This window comes from Phaethon lepturus, unplaced genomic scaffold (genome assembly GCF_000687285.1).
Source record: "Phaethon lepturus isolate BGI_N335 unplaced genomic scaffold, ASM68728v1 scaffold22478, whole genome shotgun sequence".
NCBI classification, from domain to species: Eukaryota; Metazoa; Chordata; class Aves; order Phaethontiformes; family Phaethontidae; genus Phaethon; species Phaethon lepturus.
The window spans coordinates 29,913-51,211 of record NW_010555814.1 but is presented as its reverse complement, the minus strand read 5'-3'; the positions used below and the strand labels follow the sequence as shown (position 1 = coordinate 51,211).

Below are 21,299 nucleotides of genomic sequence, written 5' to 3'. Positions count from 1 at the left end.
CCTGCTGTGAATTTTATGGATAAGCACAGTAAAGAAGAAAATGCAATTTATCTCTTATGTGGTGTTGAAAGTGTAGCAACCTACTGCCCTTAATAACATAAAATCAGCAAGCTCTTTAAAGAAAAGGACAGCTGAAAGTATGTAGGACTGAATGTGGTGTTGTGGTTAGCTATCATGGTACTAATCATCATTAATCTGTTCTCTTAATAGAATTATCTTCACAGAAGAAATTTGATGAAATTAAGAAGGCTAATCAGGCTGCAGCAAAAAAGCTAGTTGAAGACCAATTTAGCTCCTCGTCTGAAGATGATGATGAAGATGCTGAAGTAAAACAAGGAAAGATTTTGGCCAAAACATTTACCATTTACACCAGTCAAACTGGTAAATTTTTTTCATTTCTTGACTTTGGTTTTGGTATGAAAGCATAAACAATGCAGTACTATTGGCTGTACATTAGAATTTACCATAACTGGAGGGAAAGCACTTTATTCTGATGTCTTGTATTAAAAATATTTGTTCCCAGCAATGCATGCTCGCAGTACTTCTTGCTTTTTTTATGCATAATCAGTGGTATAGTTTTGAAACTGTCTTAAGAACTTCTAATAATGTGATTTTGTAAAAGTATACAACTGGCCCCTGTTCAGAGAAAAAAACCAAACAAACCACTTTTACAGCAGTTTCAACATGTACAGAATAGCAGATCAAACATTACTGATTGCTTTAAAAATCTTTATACATTAAAGATGGAGATGCAAGTGAACTGGAACGTACAAGACAGTACATGAATGAAGCTTTTCAGTCAGGGGCTATGACATGTCTGATCTGCATTGCTTCAGTTAAAAGGAACCAAGCTGTAAGTATTTTACAGTAGTCTTTTAGAATATAGTGAATACAACTGTCTGAATAACTTGTGTTTAATTATATTACTAAGGTAATTCTTGGGATTGATAGTTTTAAAATGATAAGAGTACTAAATGCAACATTTGACATCTTCGGACTTTTCAAATGCTTGAAGAAGTAAGTGCTTATATATAGGTAGCTTGTAATCAGAATATGTATTTTTTTACATATGTTTATTATTGTAATGTAAAATAGTTATTTTTAAACTTTAGAGAGTAGCAGATAAAGAAAAGAGCTGCAGGAAGACCGGTGCTTGCAATGGTGCATTCCAGAAGCTATCTTGTAGGAAACACCAAAGCATGAAATACTAGGAAGTTAGGGAATATTATTGTTAGATTTATAGCAGGGGAGCTGAGATAAACTTTGCTGCTCCAAATGCTGATCAGATGAAAGAGAAGGGTGGCATATCTGAGAAGATTGTCTTATTTCATATAGGTACATTTTTCATGGGAGACATTTCAGGACAAATCTTTCTCACTTTTATTTTTATGTATCAACTTTCTTTTGATGTTGACAGGTCCAACCCTGTTTCTGCTACCTTACTTGAATCAAATACGTTTGCAACATATATTTAACACTGAAAAAAGTGCAGAAAATTTTAAACTTCTTATGGTTGATGTACACAGACTACAAGTATCCAATGAAACTGTAGTCATTAACTTTTTCCTAGAAATAAATGCAGTATGTTTTGTATGAATTCTTAACATGTTCAAGCCACATTTTTTCAGATCTTAATATGTTCAGCTTGATTTTAAAGTTCTGTGTCTCTTGATAGACTTAGTCTCATCTCAGCAGAAGTGAGATGATTTGGCAACTTGGAAGTCTTTTATAAGTCAGTGGTTTGTTAGTTATCTTGAATCTGTACCATTTCAGCCAAGTGTATTTGTTTATATAACGTCTCCTGTTTAGCTTTAGTTTTGGGAAGTTAGTTACTGTACTTTTAGAAACTTATGTCACTGACTTTGTCCTCTATAGGTTAATGGGGAAATTCTCCTTGTTTTCACAGTATAATTTTATAACAATGCCATAAGTTACTAAAAAATAAAGAAATTAAAACTTAAATTTTCTGATGCATTTCTCTTACCAAATTGTTATAGTCATTCTGAGCTGGCAATTTAAGACATCAATATGTGGAAAGTACCAAAGTAAATAACAGAAATGCAGTTTTATGAAATTGCTTTACAGCAGCAGGCTGATACAGCCTCCAAGTAAAGGATTGTGATTTCACTCCAGAACTGACAAAGAGAAGTACACTGGGAACAAGAACATAAAGGTTTAGTGATGCAGACAGGTTACTGGCAAAATCAACTCTCTCTTAAAAACATTTGCTTGTAATTCTGTTCTGTTTTATACCTCTCTTGTTCATCAGACAAAAGACACTATGTTGAAAGCCACGCTTCTAATCAAATATTTTTCTGACTAGCATTGTATGTAAATCCTAAAGTTTGAAAGGGGGAAAAATCTTTTTAGTACTTTTACTCCCCAGATGTCTAGAGACGTAGGGTATGGGCCTGGGAGAGAGGTAGCAGGAGAGCTGGGCTTATTTAGTCTAGGAGAGAGGAGGCTAAGGGATGGTATGATTGCAGCCTCTGTCTACTTGGAGCTGTGAAGGTGGCTAAAGCCAAAGTCATCTTTGGTGACAGGTGGTGTAATAAGGGGCAATGGCACAAACTGGGGCTTGGGAGGTACAGACTGGGTATGAGGGAGGTAGTATGACACTTTGCAGCAAGTTGCCCAGGATGGTTGTGGAGTCCCCATCCTTCAGGATTTTCCAACTTTGCTTTGCTTTGAACTGAGCTAAGCTGGCAGTAGTCCTACTTTGGGCGTGAGGTTGTGCTACATGACCTTCAACAGTGTGTTTAAATCAACATGTCTCTGATTATATCAGTATTTTGGGCTCCATAAGCCTCGGCAAAGACTTCCCACAGCAGCAGGAAAAAAGATCATAGGTATGAATCTGTAACAGTAAAACTGTCTCTATAAATCTAACAATAGGTATAATCTATCTTTGGAAACTCATTTTTTAAATGGAAAATTAGCAAGCCTGTATTTCTTTAGATATTAACGGGTGTTCATCAATGGAAACAGAAGGAAAGCTATTATAAAGCAATTGGCACTTATATCTGGTCTTTAGGTCTGGAGCTGTTGTGGATGCTTTTGTATATTTCACCTGGTGTGTATCCAAAAGTGGGCCAAGGACAGCCTTTTCCTTGTATCTTCTCCTTTGACGGATGATGATTTTGGGAAGAAAGATTATCCCTGGCCATGGTGAGCTCTTCATGGTACATTTACAAAGATACTTTTATTGTGAAACATATAAAGTACTGGAGTTACTTTAGAAAGAAATGGTACTTGTAAATGACATGTACACACACCAAAAAAAAGTTCAGAAGACTGACTTTTCTATTGCTTTTCTGAATTATTTTAAAGTTTTCATTAAGATGATTCAGGAACATTTCACAGTGATGTTAAAAACCCGCTGCATCAAATTTGATTTAACCTCTGAGAAGGTAACTTACCTATCATGTCTCAGCTTCTAATATTTATTTCTGAATGGCTTTACATATTAGTCACTTTTAAAAATTGGCACTGTGAAATAAATAAATTAAAAACCTCCAGTTCTAAAATGGCAAGATTTAGGGATTTTCCTTTTTTTTTTTAGTCTCTGTATAAGCCAAGTGTTAAAGCCAGTCTTGCAGTTTTACATGAGATTGTATAAAGAAGGTGGTAATATTGTGGTTGCACGAGTAATGATGCCTGCTTTTTCAGTAGGTTTGTGTCTGAAAGTTCAACAAGTCTCTGTGCATGTTTGTTCTGTGCTTTATTTGCCCACTTACTTTTGTGTGGAAACTTGTAGTAATATATTTGAGACACAACCCTCTCTCAAATTTGGTTGAAAGTGCCTGGTGGATTCAAAAGCCCTATTAACGTGGGATCTCAGAGAGCAAGTTTGCTTAGGAGATAAGGTATAAAATTGTTGGCTCACAGCTTCTCAAGTTGATAATGCCTGTTCTACCACAAACTAGTTTTGTGTTTAAGCACAATGTTTATAATGAAAAAAATTTCTAGGCGAATGGTATTTTATTTAATATTTAAGCACATGAGAAAACTCTGCAGTCACTATGGAGAAATGGTTTATGGCCTGTAATGTATTATATAAGGACAAACTGACATTTTATTTGATAAAAATGAATACGTAGGTCTTTCAAAGCCTCTGTTCTCCTCTAAGGAGGAGCAACTTGTCTGTTGTCTTTTTCTAGTGTAGCCAGAAATGGGACCTATTTTGTTTCTCCTTCCTTGTGTTGCTTCTTTTGTCCATGGCTTGCACCAGAAAGCCTTTAGGGACTTGTGGCACTAACCAGTTCCAGGCCTTTGGTGCCTACCTACCTTTAGAAATAATGTATTTTTTAATATGTGACACCATCAAGGATAACAAATAAAGGTGTGCATCTTATAATATGATATGCTATATCATATTATATGATGATATATATATAATATGATATATATAATATGATATATATATATGAGATGCTGAACTGATGCAATCTAAAATCTTTCAGATAAAACTTTAATTATTATGCATAGTTTTGGTTGCATTGCTGAATCTTGTTTTACATAGCTTATAAATTTCTACTGATAAAAACCTGGTTTTTAATCTCTTTTTTTTTGATTGGTTCTGTTTAAGTAGGTTAACTCATTGTTGCGTACATTCCTTTGGTATTACTTGACATAAAAATTGTTCCGTATGCTCGCTACACTGATTTATTTATTTATTTATTCTTGGAGAAAAAAACTATTGCAGTGATATGACAATTCCTTAGATATTCTAATGAATGTGTTGTAAAATCTGACATACAGACAACCTTTGTCATATAATATAAATTTAGTTGTGTTGTTGGTTACAGTAGTCGTAAAAATGTTAATTGGTAGTCTGGTAACAATCTTGGGAAACTGAAATGGTAACAACTGCTTTTCTTTTAAAAAAATTCTTTGAAAAATTGCTTTTCTTTTCACTCCTTCTTTCCCTTTTTGTAGTCCAAAATGTAGATTTGAATACAAACGGTCTGAAACTCCCAGTAGGTATTACTGTTACTGTGGAAAAGTGGAGAATCCAACACTGGACCCATGGCTGGTACCTCACTCCTGTGGTCAGATATGTGAGAGGGAATTCAAACCTCCTTGTGGTCATAAATGTTTGCTGCTTTGTCATCCAGGTAAAACTATTGTGTTTCTTGGTTGTATGACCTGTATTTATGTAGCTGTTACACAGTTTTACTTAAAAACTGCTGAGTGGCCATTAGTGAGGTATTCTCTTTTTCTGTGCTTAGGACCCTGTCCACCTTGCCCAAAGATGGTCACAACAACCTGTCACTGTAAGAAAGCCAAACCAGTGCCTCGAAGGTGCAGTGCCAAGGAATGGTCATGTCGCCTGCCATGTGGACGAATGTTGCTGTGTGGGCAACATACTTGTGAGAATCCCTGTCACGCAGGTAGACCTGCCTTCTTAAACTTCAGAGGAGTAGTTGCTTTAATTGTTAAGATACATCATTCTTTTGCAATTCCTACTCTCAATGTCACTTCACGATTACATGCAGGAGATTGTCAGCCTTGTCCACGAGTCAGTAAACAACGATGCATCTGTGGAAGACAGACAGCAGAAAGACTTTGTGCAAGTCCTCAGTGGCAGTGTGATCAGGTATGTTGAAGTTTATGTCCTTTTTAGGTTTTTTTTTCTCATATTTGTAAAATCTAATTTCTCAGTGTATTAAGGATTGGAAAAACACATTCAGTAGGAAAACAATTTTATTTTTTTGATTTTCAAAGTGCAATCAAAAATGTAAGCAGTAGTATTTGAGAATGGATCTACTTGGTGGCCGAGTTCATTTCTGACAGTAGTTAAAGTGTCACTGTTCTGGAATTCTGCTAGGGTTAAGCTAGCAGTGAATTTGACCTTGTATATTCTGTTTTCTTGTACTAGAGGTTGAAATTTCAGCTGCTGTCTTCAAAAATAAGCATGATACCACAGCTTAGTAGATAAGTTTCATGCTTAGTTACTCCTAATGACTGTAACAGAATGAAAGCTTTGTGATTCATTCTTTGAAGTATATTTGCAGCTTATTCTTAGGACCAAGGCTATGGATTGACAGACTGTAAAAAAAGAAAATAATTTTAAAAATTAAGTGTCAGGGAGGAGGTTGCACTAGGAGGTACTTGGTCATTATGATCCCTGTAAGAAGGGCGCTCAGCCTTCATAGAGTATCAGTTAAAATGTGATTTATTTCAGCTAATGCTATAAAGAAAGAGAGTATAATTTAAACAATAGTATGGCCCTTTAGATGCTGGGAACCCCAAGCTGTGCAGTGTAGAATGGGCCTCTGATCCATGTGCAGCATGCAGTGCAGATCCCATCCATAGAAAAGGTTACCCTGTTTTGGTGATTGAAGCTGTTGTAGGATTTTGTTACAAGAAAACAACTCCATTCATCATTTCTATTGTCAAACAGAAAAGATGTTCACATGAGAACTTCTTGCTTTTAGATAAAGGCAAGGACACGCAGGTGGCATAACCACTGGTAGCAAGTGGGAGCTGCCTCCAATCTCCTCTGCTACAACAAGCTTATCTTGTGGCCAAGGGATACATGCAGCACAACACAGGCCTGAAGGCCAAGCTGTACGTGCAGCACAGCACGACCCTGTGACTACGCAGGTTAACTGTTATGTGAACCACTAACTCCTCAGTATACAGTGGTCTTCCAGTCAAAATTGCTGCAGGGGTGATCAGTTTTATTTGGCAAACACAGCAAATATAAGATTTGTTAACAAAAGTCAGAAAAAGTTAAATTCCATCCAGATGTCTCTCACCCCTAGTTTTTCCCTTTGGGTTGCTTTGTCTTGGTATGTAGTTCTGTTACACTGCATTCACTTGGTTTCTCTGAGTTTACCAGGTGTGTGGGAAACCTTTGCCTTGTGGTAATCACAGATGTGAACAAATTTGTCATGCTGGTCCTTGTGGAGACTGTCCTCGTTCTGGGAAAAGGTCCTGTCCGTGTGAAAAATCAAGTAAGCTGCCTTTTTTTATTTAAAGAAGATAAATTTAAAGAATAAAGTCATCCAGTCTTTGACAGTCAGTAGTTTAGCTTAATTCTGCAGGACAGGGTCTATAAAAAGGTCTTACAAACAGTGAACTGTGACAGCTTATGTTAACTTTTTTGTTTAATTCTTTCAAAGCTTTATTTAGTACCAGGGATTTAATTGGTGATGTGAATAACAGAGTAATTCTAGAGAAGCTTTTAAAAAAAAGAAACAGAATTGGCATTTGAAGTCATTATTATACAGTTTATTTTTGTCTAAATACTTTGGCTTTCTTTCTAAATGTTTGCTTGTACTTCTCTCCGTCTAGAGTTTACATTGCCTTGTACAGAAGATGTGCCCACTTGCGGTGATAGTTGTGACAAAGTTCTGGAATGTGGCATCCATAAATGTTCACAACGCTGTCATCGAGGTCCCTGTGAAATATGCAGACAAGTTAGTCTTAACTGTAACAGGTTCACATTTTGTTAGGGCTTTTAAATACTGTATGCCTGGAACAGTGCATGTCTCCTAAGGAAAATTAAGTCATATCTATCACAAAATCTATGACTTTCTGTTCATTAAAAGCAACTAATTTTTTCCCTACTCCCCCTCCTCGCCCCAACACAATTCTGAATTAATAGTTGAGTATCATGTTTCTGAATTGAGACATGGATGAGGGTTTTACTGTTTTGGGTTGCATTTGTTTATGTGGGGTTTTTTAATTAATTAGGCCCTAAAAGACACTTAATTTTTTCCCTACCTCTTGTAGCTTCCTTGCTGCTTTGTCTTACTATGCTATTTCTTCATTAGTGAAGCGTAAGATGCTGTAACATAACATTATTTACTTAGTAGTAAGAAAACAGTATTTTGCTCTGTTCTAAATATCTTTGGAGCTTCTGTGGTCTGGCCTATAAAGCTATAAGGCTGTTGCTCTGTCTGCTCTCAGTTGTTTCTTTCTGAACCAACTTTGGCTACAAAGTCTATGGGGAAAGTAGTGATAGCAGGGATGAAGGTTAGATAAACCTGCTCATCTACTTCTTAAACTGTCTGTATACGCAATGGATGAATCTAGTTTACCATGCAGGAGAGGTACCTTTTTGTATGAATTTGTTTTGCGTTTACACTTGACATCTTGCACTATGGACTTGAGTCGTTCCCACAGTCAGGGAACTCCCTGACTTCTCTTTTGGTGAGACCGAGGCCACAGTGAGGTGCCATCTAGAGCACAGTGTTTGCAATACCGACACAAGGTCCCCAAGTAGTTATTGCATAGATAGGTAATCTGCTCTGAGCAAGTGATACACTTCCTGTTGTGACAGAGCATTATAATGTTACTCTCCCATGAACTTTTCTTTACAGCTGGTAGTAGAATATTTTATTTTCCACTTTTTCGCCCCCTTTTTTTGTATTAAAAATACCCTTCCTTTTCCCTATCTTGCTGCACAGGAAGTTGAAAAACAGTGTCGCTGTGGAAAGCACACTAAACGCATGCCATGTCATAAGCCATACCTGTGTGAAACAAAGTGTACTAAAATTCGTGATTGCCAAAAGCACCAATGTAGGAGAAAGGTAAGTGTCCAGAGATGATAGTTCTCAAATGTATTTTTTTAGATAACTTTTTAAAATTTAAATATAATGTTTTGTATTATATATAAATCACATCAATCTGTTGTTCCACCTCATTTTATTGTGTAGAAAGAGGAGTTTTCTTCATCATCGTTCAAATTAGTTTGCAGTGTACCAGCATTCTCTGAACAGCATGTCACCAAGAAAAACTCAGTGGCCTCAAAAACTGAGAGGGAATTTTGACAATTTTCGGGTTCCAGAAGGCAGCTTTACTTTCAGATACTTGAGTAGTTGCTGATGCTTTATACATTCTGGAGTAATTAAATCCATTTATTTCCTTACTTTGCAGGAAATGCTGCAAATCTCTCATAACTTTTTAAGGGACATACTCTTATTTTTGACAATGCAGCATTCCACCCCACTTTCTGATATGCATCACTGCAAACAGCAGTGGTCTGACAATTGGGAATTTGAGTTTTGTTTCCCTTCTTATTTGAAGTCAAAGGAATAATTGATAGTTCAGATCTATCTTTGCAGTTTATTGATTCAAGAAGGCCTGAAAGTTGCCTGCTATATATGAATTAAGGTGTTACGAAAGTTGGGCTTCTTACCACAGAGCGCCATGAAAAATACAGTTTTATCCTTAGGTATTCTTGAATATTATTATTACAGTATGTGAAAAGATGGCAAAAGAAGTAAATGCAATCTTGACATCTTTGATTTATGCTAAAAAAATCCAGGATTCTCTTCCAAATTGCCATCCTTCCTTATACAGTTTGGAAGGAAGTACCTTTCAAGTTAAAAGATGGGGTTCTCTCCTGACCTGGCATCCACCAGTGTGGTGGTGTTGTGATGTGTTCTGATTCTTCCACATTACTACTCTATGTAAGAACAGAAAGTAGATATATCTGACCTTTACTACAAAAGTAAAAGATGTTTTAAAAAAAAAAAAATAGTTAGCAACATTTTTGTGCCAAGGACAATATAGTGTAAAAGTGGAGGAAACTGCAGAGTAATGGGGGAAACTGTTGGATATCCTACATGTAAACTTCTGAAATTATTTCAGATTAAACTATTATAAGAACCTGCACTTTTCAAATGTTTTTATGCTTTTTGGAAGCCCTCTGCCTTTTTAGTATGTTGAAATGATTCTTTCAAATGTATGTTTTCGTGTTATTTTATAATTCGAATTTTTTAAAACAACTTTACAGAGGGCCTCCTTTCTGTACCTGGCACGAATTTGAGGATATTTGACTAAATTGTATGAAAAGTTTTTTAAGAAGCATTGAAAAAATGAGATAGTAGAAGAGGGCAATTTGTATCAGAAATGTCTAAGTTTTCAGTTATATAGAGGTCTAGTTTTTGGGGTTTGTTTTGTTTTGTTTTTTAATAGTGCTGTTCTGGAAACTGTCCACCTTGTGATCAAGTCTGTGGGCGAACTCTAGGCTGCAGAAATCACAAATGTCCTTCAGGCTGCCACAGAGGTAAGAATAGGTGAAGGATCCCTGTAGTGATGGAATATTGTTTATTTTTGCCAAACTTCGTGCTTGCATGACTGTGTGGTGCTTAATGAATTCTCTCCCTGGTGGCATGTGGGGGCAGTGTGTTTGAAAGGATTTGGGTGGTGGTTAGAGCTTAAGGACTTACATAATGACAACATGAGTTTTTACGTGGTAATTTTGCTCAGCATTGTTTGTCTGAAAATGTTCTGTCCCTTTTCCAGCTGCTTAATTCAGAATCCATAGCTTGACTTTTTTTCCCCAAATAATTCTGTTCACTGAATATGCATAACAAAGTCCAACTGCATATAGAAATGACTGTGCTGGTTGAGTCTGGATGGTTTTTAAAAATCCTAGAATATGATGTGTGATATGAGTGGGCTCTAAAAAAAAAAAGTTGATGGAATTTGAATGTATATTGGTATCTTACTGGTAAAAGAGAAAAGAAGAACTTGTTACTGACTATGTGAAGGATAACAAAAAGATTTACTTCTGCATCCAGTGGCCTTCGTTAAAAAGATGCTGAAAATGGCCAAAATTACCTGGCAGCTTTTATCCTGGCCAATTGCTTTGACATTCTCTTGGTAGGGGATTAAATTGGAAGGACTGAAAAAAGTGGCTGCCCTCTCAGCAATTTTCCCCACAGAAGCTGCTGCCCTGCTGAAGCAGCAGCTGAGCAGCCTCTGTAGTTTCCCTTAATATTCTGGACTATAAATTGCGACAACTCAGGAAATAATTCACAGCTTGTTTACCCAATCATGCTGTTGAGGCAGTGATTCTTAAGAGGACAGGACAGGTAAATGTGGTAGTAGTCCCAGTTAACCTGCTATTAAATCTGTCACCACAAACTAGCAATTTGTTTTTTCTCTGTTAACTGTGCCCCTTCTCTTCTTCCCCTTCCTCTGCACCCCTCCAAAGTCTGGGAAATACATGATTTTTTAAATTAGCTTGGTTGCTAACTAAATCATAGGATAAAATTCTGGTTGGAAAACTAAGGAGCTAATGCTGCATTATAGGATAAACTTTTACATTGAATAGTGGTTTACATTTGAAAGTGCTTGCATCTTATAGCCTGGCTAAAAGTGACAATGATTTCTAATAACTAACAGCAGTATAAAAATAATAAAGCAGTGCCTATAAGAAAACAAAAGTGAACTTTGAGAATGTAAATATCAAATATATGCACTTTAAAGTGTGTGTAATTTATCAGAACACTACAATTGCCAATATTCAAGTGCTAACTCTTGCCAAAAGTTGCATCTAATGAAGCTAATAAGTATGATATCAGATGATAAATTTAGAAAAGAAATAACTTCTGTGTGCTTTAATAAGTTACAATCTAGTATGATTTGTAATATCTTGTCAGAATGCTTGAAAATATTCCTAATAAAGGCAATGATTTTGATTTCAAAATATTTATAGTCATTTGTTTCTCCTTACACACCAATATCTTAATAGCTGCTGAAAGTTATAATTCATTATTTTATCTTCAGTATGTGATACCAAGTCAGGTTAATTTTGCAGTGAGCTGCAGATCTCAATGACCATTGATTTAAAGGCAATAGTATGCTTTCTAGAAAATAACTTGTCAGATCAGGTCCTTTAAAAGGTACCTGATCTCAGAATTATTAGAGATTACTGATGATAAGGACTTGACCTTTAGTAGGGGTCCCTGAAAAAAGGTAACTTAATTGATTCTGTTTGTGGTTTGATTTTTATGTATCTTTTTTTCTTCAGTATTTAATCATGCTTGCTGAAATTTAGAATGTGTTGCCAGGGTATAGAAATGTTTTGTTTCCTATTGTAACACTTGATTTGAGAACAGCATGCTTTTAACTTCAGGCTTACGAGATCTCTGCCTTTTCATCTTTTTGAGAATGTACGCAGTTGTCTTTGTTAATAGGATAAGGTAAATTGTGCACATATTAGGCACTCTGGGCAGCATACCTTTAGATCTTCATCTTATTTTGTAAAAGAGCTGTTTATGTGTGCTGAAAATATATTATAATTTACTTTGCAATATAAAGACTGTGTACTTCCATCCTTTCTTCTTCAGCAGCCTTTTGTCATTGAAAGATCATCTCCTTGAAGTGTTGCTTCTCAGATCCTGCGAACAAGTCAGAGTTGCTTTAAAAGTTGTGCTGTTAATAATGCTTTCAAAGCATTGTTTTCTTTAAAGTTTCAGAATGCAACATGATTAGTAAGCCAAAATCCCATGTCTAAATTTGCTTTTCTTTAGAAGATGCATATGCTTACTGTTAATTACAATAATAAAACCTACTAGTTGGCACTTGATGAAGAAATAGTGTGGGAGAGCTATAAATTAAAACGTAGATATTGTACAGATCTCTCTCTTTTTTTAAATATATCAGGTTAGTAGCCTAATCAGAAACAAAAAATTAACAGCCATCTACCATTTAGATCAAACAGAATAGGACAATTACACCATGTGCATATTCAGAGTTACGTTGGTTACCATTTCTTAAAATCAGTAGCTTATTCAGATTGTCATATTGCTAATGTATTGATTTGTAGGTAGTTGTAATCCATGTCCAGAGACTGTAGATGTGAAATGCAATTGTGGAAAAACTGTCATTAAAGTGCCCTGTGGCAGAGAGCGCACCATCAAACCTCCCAAATGCAAACAGCTTTGCAGGTCAGTATAGAAAATGTATGTGTTTCTAGTTCTTCACTGGAGTTTAAGCTGTCCTTAAAGAAAGTCAGAAAATATAACTTTAAAAGGCAAAAATATTCCTTTAATATGCTTACAGATATTACTTCTCAGTTTTCTCATATTCTTGACTATGCAGATGGAGATTAGCAATAATTGTTCCTATCAGACACCTCTTTGATGCTGTGGTTTCATGAGCAGCTTGCTGCTGTCAAGGAGGAGGTTCTGTCCCACTAAGCACTTCTAATTCTGTAGTCCCACTCCCTTCAAGTCATCTCTGGTACATTTTGAAGTACCTCCATGAGGCAGTTTACCTAGAAAACTTTATTTTAATTTCATTTAGAACTCCTGTATAATTTTACTGTAATATTAACCTCTGCTGAAGGTGAAAAGTAGGTTTGTTTAAAAAAAAAACAAAACTTGTTCATCTCAATTCTTTGTATGTTGAGCATAATTGTCCAGTGATTGTAACTTCATGTTTCTTGCTGTCATATTGATTCATTCTTGGATTTTACTTCAGTCGACCACCTACCTGTCACCACCCTACCCAGGAGAAACACTATTGTCACTTTGGTCGGTGTCCTCCGTGTCATCAGTCCTGCCAGAAGATGTTAATGTGTGGTCATTTGTGCCCTGTTTCTTGCCACGATGAAGCACTTGTGAAGCAAACTGGATTAGTAAGTAGATAGTGAAAAATGGTGTGTTATTTGTTCTGAAGAACAAGCAACAAGTTGTTTGACCTAATCTTATGTTGGAAGCTTTTGGAGTTCAAAGTGAATAATCCAGCACAGAGGTATGCATACTGCTTAACCGAGAAACTAAGTGGTTCTAGTTTCTTTGTTGTAATCTAATTAATTTTGTAATATATGTATAATTGAATATGCAGTTTTCAGCAGCTATAGCTACTCAAGAAATTAAAAGATTTTTGTTAGAGTTGTATTACAAATGTTTAATTTCAAACTTAATTTTAATTACTTTTAACATAAGAGCAACTGTGATATTTACTAAAACATCAAAATTTGCACAAGTTAAAAGTGAGAAATTGTTCGACATCTTTAAACATGACGCATGCATTGCATGATTATAATTTCAATCATTTAGTAATTGAAATATTCTTCTATTTTTACCTCTATTAAATGCTTAGAATTGTTTTGCTCTTTTTTTGTTTGGTTTTGTGCTTGATTTTTAGCAGTAAGGCCACAGGCCTTCATTTTCCTATCCCTAACCACGCTAAGGATGAAATTGTAATTTTTTGTGTGTAGGGGGTGTTGAGATTTCCACTGGTAAAAAGTTAGTTAGTAGAAAGTGGATTTGTTAGAACTGGGATCTCTTTAGGTGATATGTTTGTTTATGGTCAAGCAGATAGTTCCATTTGCGTTTTGTATTCAACTAGTGTTGACTTTTTGCTCACAGCATCAGTCTGCAGGTCCTTGGGAGCAACCATCTGAGCCAGCTTTTATTCAAACTGCATTACCATGCCCTCCCTGTGAGGTTCCTATACCAGTGTAAGTATTAAAAAACAAAACAAAAGAAAGTTTTAGTATGGAAAGAGGTTTTTTTCTTTTTATACTCTTGAGAGATGGGCATGAAAGTAACCATATTTTCCTCTTCAGATGCAATGAGCCTATGTGAACACTATTCTTGTAAAACTGGGAACATTGGTGGTTGTTTAATAGACATTTTTGTAGTGTGTGCTCACTGTATGGAAGGACGATAGTGTTAGTAAAGATTGTTGTTTCTAATACATGTTGTGTGCAATGCTACCTTAGAAGAAAAATATGAAAATTGCAAAGACAGCTGTTGTAATTTGGTAGTCTTCAATAACATACAACTTTTCCCATATAGTTTCTATCTTGTTTAGTTTATGGGATCGTAATTTTCTGTGTAATTAATTGCTATTTTGTTTCTCAGTTGTTCAGTTATTATATGCTAATGAATGGCAGGTGAGTGCCCTTCGTTCCATCTGCTTGTCTCCTTTCTATTTCTGACTTGTCCAGAAGGTTCTGCTCCTCGAGTAGAGCAGAATCAACTCTTTCTGTGATGATGCTGAGGATATAAAAGACATGATGACGACTTTTTTCACCATTCTTTTCATATTTTGACTATTTGATAGAACTTCTGTTTACATTGTGGAAGAAGGACTCAGAATTCAACACTTATCTGAAGATGAAAATACTGGTTTTTTTGGTCTGTTTTTGTGTTGTAGTCTCCTACTGTTTTAAACCCTGCATACTTCACAGGCATTAGTGCCTATTTGTTTTTTTAAACATCCCTCCTTAATAAGGGAATATTATGCCCTCATTTTATGACTTGAGAGCAGACAGAGGAAGACGATCAAAAATATCCATTTAACTGCCTACATAGATATGTTTAGAACTTAATTTCTCAAGGATTGTGCTATGATTGGTTGTACTTTTGTTCAAAACTATGATTGCTGAGTAATTCTGATACTTGGGCTCAGAGTTCAAAGCCAGACTCTCACAAGGTGAAAAATGTGTAGTTATGAATAGTCTGGTTTCAGTGTTTGGGTAGATGCCTGTAGAAACTCTCTCATATACGTGTTCAACAGAGGTCATTGTGTAACATCATGCATTATGTAGAACACATCTCCTAGTTCCTCTGAATTCCAACCTCAAAATCACCTCCTTTAGTCTGATGACTACTCCCCAGAGGAGGTAAGTCTACTAAGTGAGAAGGAAACAGTACTGGAAAACTTGTACTTAGTTTTCTAACTAGAGGAAGTATTGTTACATTTCGTATTGCTTGGTTCTATTACCATTAGATCACATTAATTCTGGAATATCCTAAATCTCTTGATCGATCTTTGCAACAATAATGTTATTTTTTTATTTTTTCTTCCTTTTTTAAATGAAAGTTATGTGAGAGAAGTTTCCTGAATTTACAAAATAATAATAGTAAACAAAACCACAGATAGAAATTAATATGTTGCTATAAAGCAAAATATCTGACACCTCCTTAGTTAATTGCTAGAACAGTGGTATTTGTATGGATATGATAATGGAAAATAGTTTAAATAATACCATTCTGAATGAATGGATGTTAATGGGGATTCCATCCTTTACCACTGATGTTTTGCAATACTTTTTGATGGTTTTTTTCTAATGATATGGTATCTTTGAACATGAGCAGTCAGATTTGGAATGGAATGTAGTCGGTATCTGTTTCTGTAAATAGTTAAAAGGCAATTTCTGGAAAAATATTTGCTCTATTAATTTTGCAGAACCACTGAGGCTGGAAGGTACCTTGGGTTGGGGTCATCTAGTCCTGCCTCCTGCTAAAAACAAATCAACACTGAATTCAGACCAGTTTGCTCCAGCTTTGTCCAGCTGGACCTTGAAAACCCCCAAGTACATTGATGCTGCAGCCTCTCTGGACAACCTCTTTCAGTGCTTGATTATACATATACTGATTTTTTTTTTAACATTTTTTTTTTCTTTCACTGTGTATCCAGTGAGAACCTTCCTTGTTTAAGAGTATGATTGTTGTCATTTGCCTCCCTGCTATGAACCTCAGTAAGGAGCCTGACTTCATCTTCTTGGTAACTTCCCCTTAATGCTGAAAGACTACTATTATATCCCCAACCTGTCAGTCCCCAGCCTGCAGTGTTGCTGGGGTTTAGTCAGTCCCAGATGCAAGACTTCCTTTGTCTCTACATTTCATTAATTTCCTCTCAGCCTGTTCCTCCAGTCTCTCTAGCTGCTTCCAAATGGCATATCCTTGTGTGCAAAATTGGTGCATTTTGTCTCTTCCAAGTTACTGGGGGAAAAAAAAAAAAAATAGGTCCCAGGCTGAAGAATTCCTCCTGTAATTGCTGTCCAAGTCCAAAGCCACTACCTTTTGAGCCCAGTGATCCTGACAGTTTTTTAATGCATCTAGTAGTTCATCTGACACCATTACATCTCAACTTGAATGCAAGGTTGCTGTGGGGAACCTTTCGTCCGCAGATTTAGTAGTTACATGGCAGAAGGCAATCGGGCTGGTTAAGCAGTTTCCCTTTGCAGTGAAACAGAAGCATGCTGAGGTCCTAAAAGCCAAATTAAGTGCTTACAGGAAGATTATCTCGGATATAAGATAATTGAGCTGTGTAGAGTGAAGAGCAGGCTCCTGTGCGACATCTGCTTCTTATTATACTAAGTGAAAGACTGCTTGCTCTTGTTAATATCCTGCTGTCCTAAAGACCATATGTAGCTATTGGTAGTTGCTTTGTGTTAGAGAAGTTATCAGGGACACTTTTTTAAAAAATACTTTTCTAGAAATTTTTAGGAATTGAATTACAGGTATTTTAGCTTGAATATTAATGATGTTTTCATTACTCTCCCTTATAAAGTTTCAGTAGAGAAATCAAAATAATACTTGGGAAGGAGATGACAGATATGAAGTCAGAGGTAAAAAGAAAAAGAAACTTTTCAAAATAAATTGAGCAAAACATTGACTTAATTTTTAGGAGATCAGTGTTTGAATGAGTCACCATTTAATACCTTCACAATTATGATGAATATGCAGTTTTTCTTTCCTAGGAATGGTAGGCCATCCTAAAAGGGATAGAACTGTAAACATAAAACTAGACTAGATAGTTCTCTGAAATAACTGAAAAATGTGAAGTGATATATTAGTAGAGCCAAAGGAGAAGGTATTTGGAAGCAGTTCAGGTAATTTTCTAAAATAAAAATGATAATTTTCATATACAACTATAATTAATCTGCACATGAAACACTGATTTTGGGACTGCCATCACAAAATACAGCTATCCAAACAACTGTTGAAAAAGAGAAGGCATTGATCTGCATAGATAGATGATTTTCTCTTAGGTTGCACTTTTTGAAAATAGATTGAATTATTTTTGTGTGAAAAGTACTGTCACTGTTTTAAGTCCCTTATTAAAGAAATACATGTTTTCTAAATCTAATTTTTCTCTCTTTAACAGGGAGTGTCTTGGGCAGCATGAGGTGAGTCATAGAAACTGCCTTTTCAAGTGGAGTATGAAGTATATCTCACTTTGTCAGTTTGCAAAGTGAAGTATTAAAGAGAAATATTATATGACTTTATTTGAAAACCAATGAAGTGCCTTATCACAAGGACTTACATATCGGAGGGTATTTTAGTTAATTTTTGAAGAATATATAACTACTTGACTTCTTAGAATTCTTGGACAGAAATTTACAGCTTCATAAATCATGAGGTTTTGTGTATTCTTGCAGTTATTTAAATAGTATTTAAATTTTTTGTGGGGGTCTTTTTTGATTATATACTTCTGGGGTCTTTTTTCCTCATTCTATAGTAGTTATTTTCTCCCTGTCACACACTTTCCTCAGTTCTCCTGCAGACTGCTGTGTTTATTTTTAAAGGATAAGGAACATAGTGTCATATAGGGAAATTCTCATGTGACCTGGATCTAAGCATGCATGGATGAAATCAGGCAATATAGTGGAAACTCTTTAGTGTTACTTATTAGCTTGTCTTTTTGGTATGCAGCCTTCTCCAGTTTTGGATGAAGTCATTGTCTGTTTTGGCTTACATGAGAAGAAAATCTAATTGACACTTGAAGCTAAATAACTATCATCATTATTCACAATCATTTCTAGAAGTCATGAAATTTAAGTTCAACTCATTTTTCTCAAATTTTAAAAGCTGATTGCTAAACTAATCTTTAAAAAAACCTATTGCTATTATAGCTTTGTCTACTAGTAAGTCTGGCATAAATTCACTATCGAAGTGCAGCTAACAGTACTATAACAAACATAGTTTCATTTTAAGCTAGCAAAAGATTCTAGAAAACAGTAAATACCTAAAAATATTTAAAGACACCTCCCTCCCCCTTTTTCTTTTCTTTGACCTTCTTTAATAATCTTTTGGTATGTGTTGTAATGGTAGCTTGATTATGTGGTGGCATCATCTACAAATGTTGTTAACAAAGATTATCCGCAGTCTGTTTGTGCAGCACATTTATTGATCCAATCAAACTGTGAGTACAGCTTCCGTAGAGCTACTTTGCAGCTTGTCGGTTGCTAAAGAAGAATGTGCTATGAAAAGAACAACTGTGCCTATTTGTTTGTTGTTGAAACATCTGGGTTTTGTTTTTGCCTTCCATAGTAAAACTTGCAGCTGTATCAGCCAATGTTTTATTGAGACAATGACATGTTTTGTACTATGTATTTATAACTACTTATTTCAGAATAATTAGAAACCCCCAACCTTCTCTGTTGCATACTAGTTTTAACAGAATCGGTCAATGGCTTTGGGTCATGTTTTCTTTCTGGGTTGCTATATGAAATAAAGTCCTAGGGAGTCTATACCTAACTTTAATTATTTAGATTTACTGATGCTCTATGACATTCTAGATGAAATGTTCCTTCTCAGCCAGCAGAGCGCAGTGCTTCCTTCCTGCTGCAGTTTAGCAGTTTCTGGAGTGAAGTGTCCTAATCTTAGATTTTGATAGCAGTCAAGGAAAGGAATGGTTTGTTAATGTGTGTGAGGGGGTGTTTACAGTGTGTTTTGTGTGCATTGTACATTTTTAATGTTGTTCTGAGATCTCTAAAAAGAAAAAAAAAAAACACGTGATGTCTGTTCAGTGTTTTACAGCCACATTGGCTTTTAACAAGTAATCCCACCTCAAATTTACTTTTGTTAACAAGAGAAAACACTTGTAGGCATTTATGAACACTTCCTCCTATAGTAGTTTGCAGCCCCTGAGGGGATTTTCAGTGGGAAACATGAACTTTTCACAGGTGATGACAGTAGCAATTTTCTCAAGTAAAGTTTTGCTGTGAAGAGGGGCTCATTGCTGTCATTGCTGTACTGTTACTACTTACGTTGGACTATTGTTATACCTCATATAATGGAGGAGGAATAAAAGAAACAAACTAGGAATGAAACAAGTTATAAAGACTTCTTGTATTTTACCATGATGCCTGCAGATGATGAGTAGAAGAGAGAATGAAAACAAACAGCTTAGGAGCTGTATGATAAGCAAATCTACTGTTTTTATATTTTTACTTGGATGGTAATTTTAATTTGTGTAGGTATTGGAGTTAGTTGTTTTGTGCTGTTGTTTTTTTTTTTTTTAATTTCACTTTGGTATTTAGATTAAAGTATTTTTAAGGGATTGACTTAGTCCAGGCTCTTACCTGTCTTTGGGTATTTAGAACAAGCAATTTATCACTTGAAAGACCAGACTTAAAACTACTTTTCAGATTACATAATTATATAAAACTTGTGTTCAATGGAAGTATGATTCTACATGATGTTTAACCTAAAATAAGATTTCTTTTCGCTACAGTGTGCAGCCTTCTTTTAAATAATTTCACTGTGTAAGTTTTGGATGTGTTCATATATATATTTAGAAGAATTAATAACTCTTCATTCTTTGATTTGTAGGTGCTTAAAAGTAGCTCTCGATTTTGTTTCAGATTAAAGGTCAGAAAAATCACCTACCATCAACAGTTGCTGCTACCCCAAAATGAAACTTGACATTTTAATTTTTCTTTGAACTGCTCTAAGCATTGGCATTTCATAGCAGTGTTATACATGTGCTCTTTTAAAATGAAATTATGAGAGCTAATGTTTATATTCAAAATCTGTTTTTATGGGAAAACATTCATTAAAGCCCATACAAGGTAAATGAGGACAAACAAGGAAATCTTAACTCGATATGGTATTAATTTATCTGCTGTGTTTAATTCTCTTGTAATTGCTTCATTTCATTAAATGTTCTAGGGAAAGGGAAATGTTCTGATTTTGTTTCTGTGATGAGTATTTTGAATATCCTGTAATATCAGTCTTGCTGTTCTCAGGCAGATAGAACACTCTTTTTTTTTTAGGAATTTAATGCTATTTTTTTTTTTTTTAATTTTTTTTTTTTTTTTTTTTTTTTTAGTTGTGGTTCATTTATAGGAGGAAGTCCCTTACTCTGCCTCTAGCTAAAATTTTATGTAAAACTTGGTGAGATTCATCTTTATGGCTAAATACCTTGTGAATATTTCTAAAATTTCCCTGCCCTATTGTACTTGATTTTTATTTTATATTCCAAATGATGTATCTCTTGCATTTGGGAGATGTGATGGAAAGCTTCTGAAAGTTGTCCTTTTTATCTTGCCTTCCTTTCCTTATTCTGTGGAAGACCTGTGGTCTGAAAATGATGCCTCCTTATTTTCTTTCTTTTTCCATTCAGCTTTCATAAAAATACTTCTGGTTCTCATCTGCGTTGTTTATTCTGCAGCTTATCAGCCTCCTGGAGCTTGTGGCTTCTTTGATATTTGTCTTTGTAGTAAGAGTAGCAACCTCCATTTAGCCATTTCGGAAATGTATTCCAACTGCAGAAAGTAAAACTTTTCTCTACTTTTTCCTTTGGATTTATTACTAATATCCACAACAGATTGACTTGTCAAGAAATGGAAACAAAATTTGAAAATGTAATGTAAGTTTAAATTAATTGAAATTCTTTTGGTTTTGGCTACAATGTGAATTGTTTCCAGAAGACTCCCTTATCTTTGATTGAATTCAAGTCTTAGGAGAGTCAGTGAGTGGGGCAAGCTGAAGCTATGCTGGATGCAGCCAGAGGGCTGGGATGTT

General features: G+C 35.4%; 1 protein-coding gene across 1 annotated transcript in view; it reads left to right on the top strand.

Annotated features, from left to right (window-relative positions):
• Positions 1–210: 210 nt before the first annotated feature.
• The window catches only part of NFXL1 (nuclear transcription factor, X-box binding-like 1), a gene marked incomplete at its 5' end in the record, with an annotated part of 45,572 nt that continues 24,483 nt past the window's right edge, over positions 211–21,299 (top strand). The window contains 14 exons of the mRNA XM_010292291.1: positions 211–381; positions 744–853; positions 3,035–3,168; positions 4,939–5,117; positions 5,232–5,393; positions 5,499–5,599; positions 6,848–6,962; positions 7,303–7,427; positions 8,421–8,543; positions 9,934–10,024; positions 12,575–12,695; positions 13,231–13,387; positions 14,124–14,215; positions 17,656–17,677. Coding sequence (XP_010290593.1) covers positions 211–381; positions 744–853; positions 3,035–3,168; positions 4,939–5,117; positions 5,232–5,393; positions 5,499–5,599; positions 6,848–6,962; positions 7,303–7,427; positions 8,421–8,543; positions 9,934–10,024; positions 12,575–12,695; positions 13,231–13,387; positions 14,124–14,215; positions 17,656–17,677 — 1,703 coding nt within the window. The remainder of the gene's footprint in view (positions 382–743; positions 854–3,034; positions 3,169–4,938; positions 5,118–5,231; positions 5,394–5,498; positions 5,600–6,847; positions 6,963–7,302; positions 7,428–8,420; positions 8,544–9,933; positions 10,025–12,574; positions 12,696–13,230; positions 13,388–14,123; positions 14,216–17,655; positions 17,678–21,299) is intronic.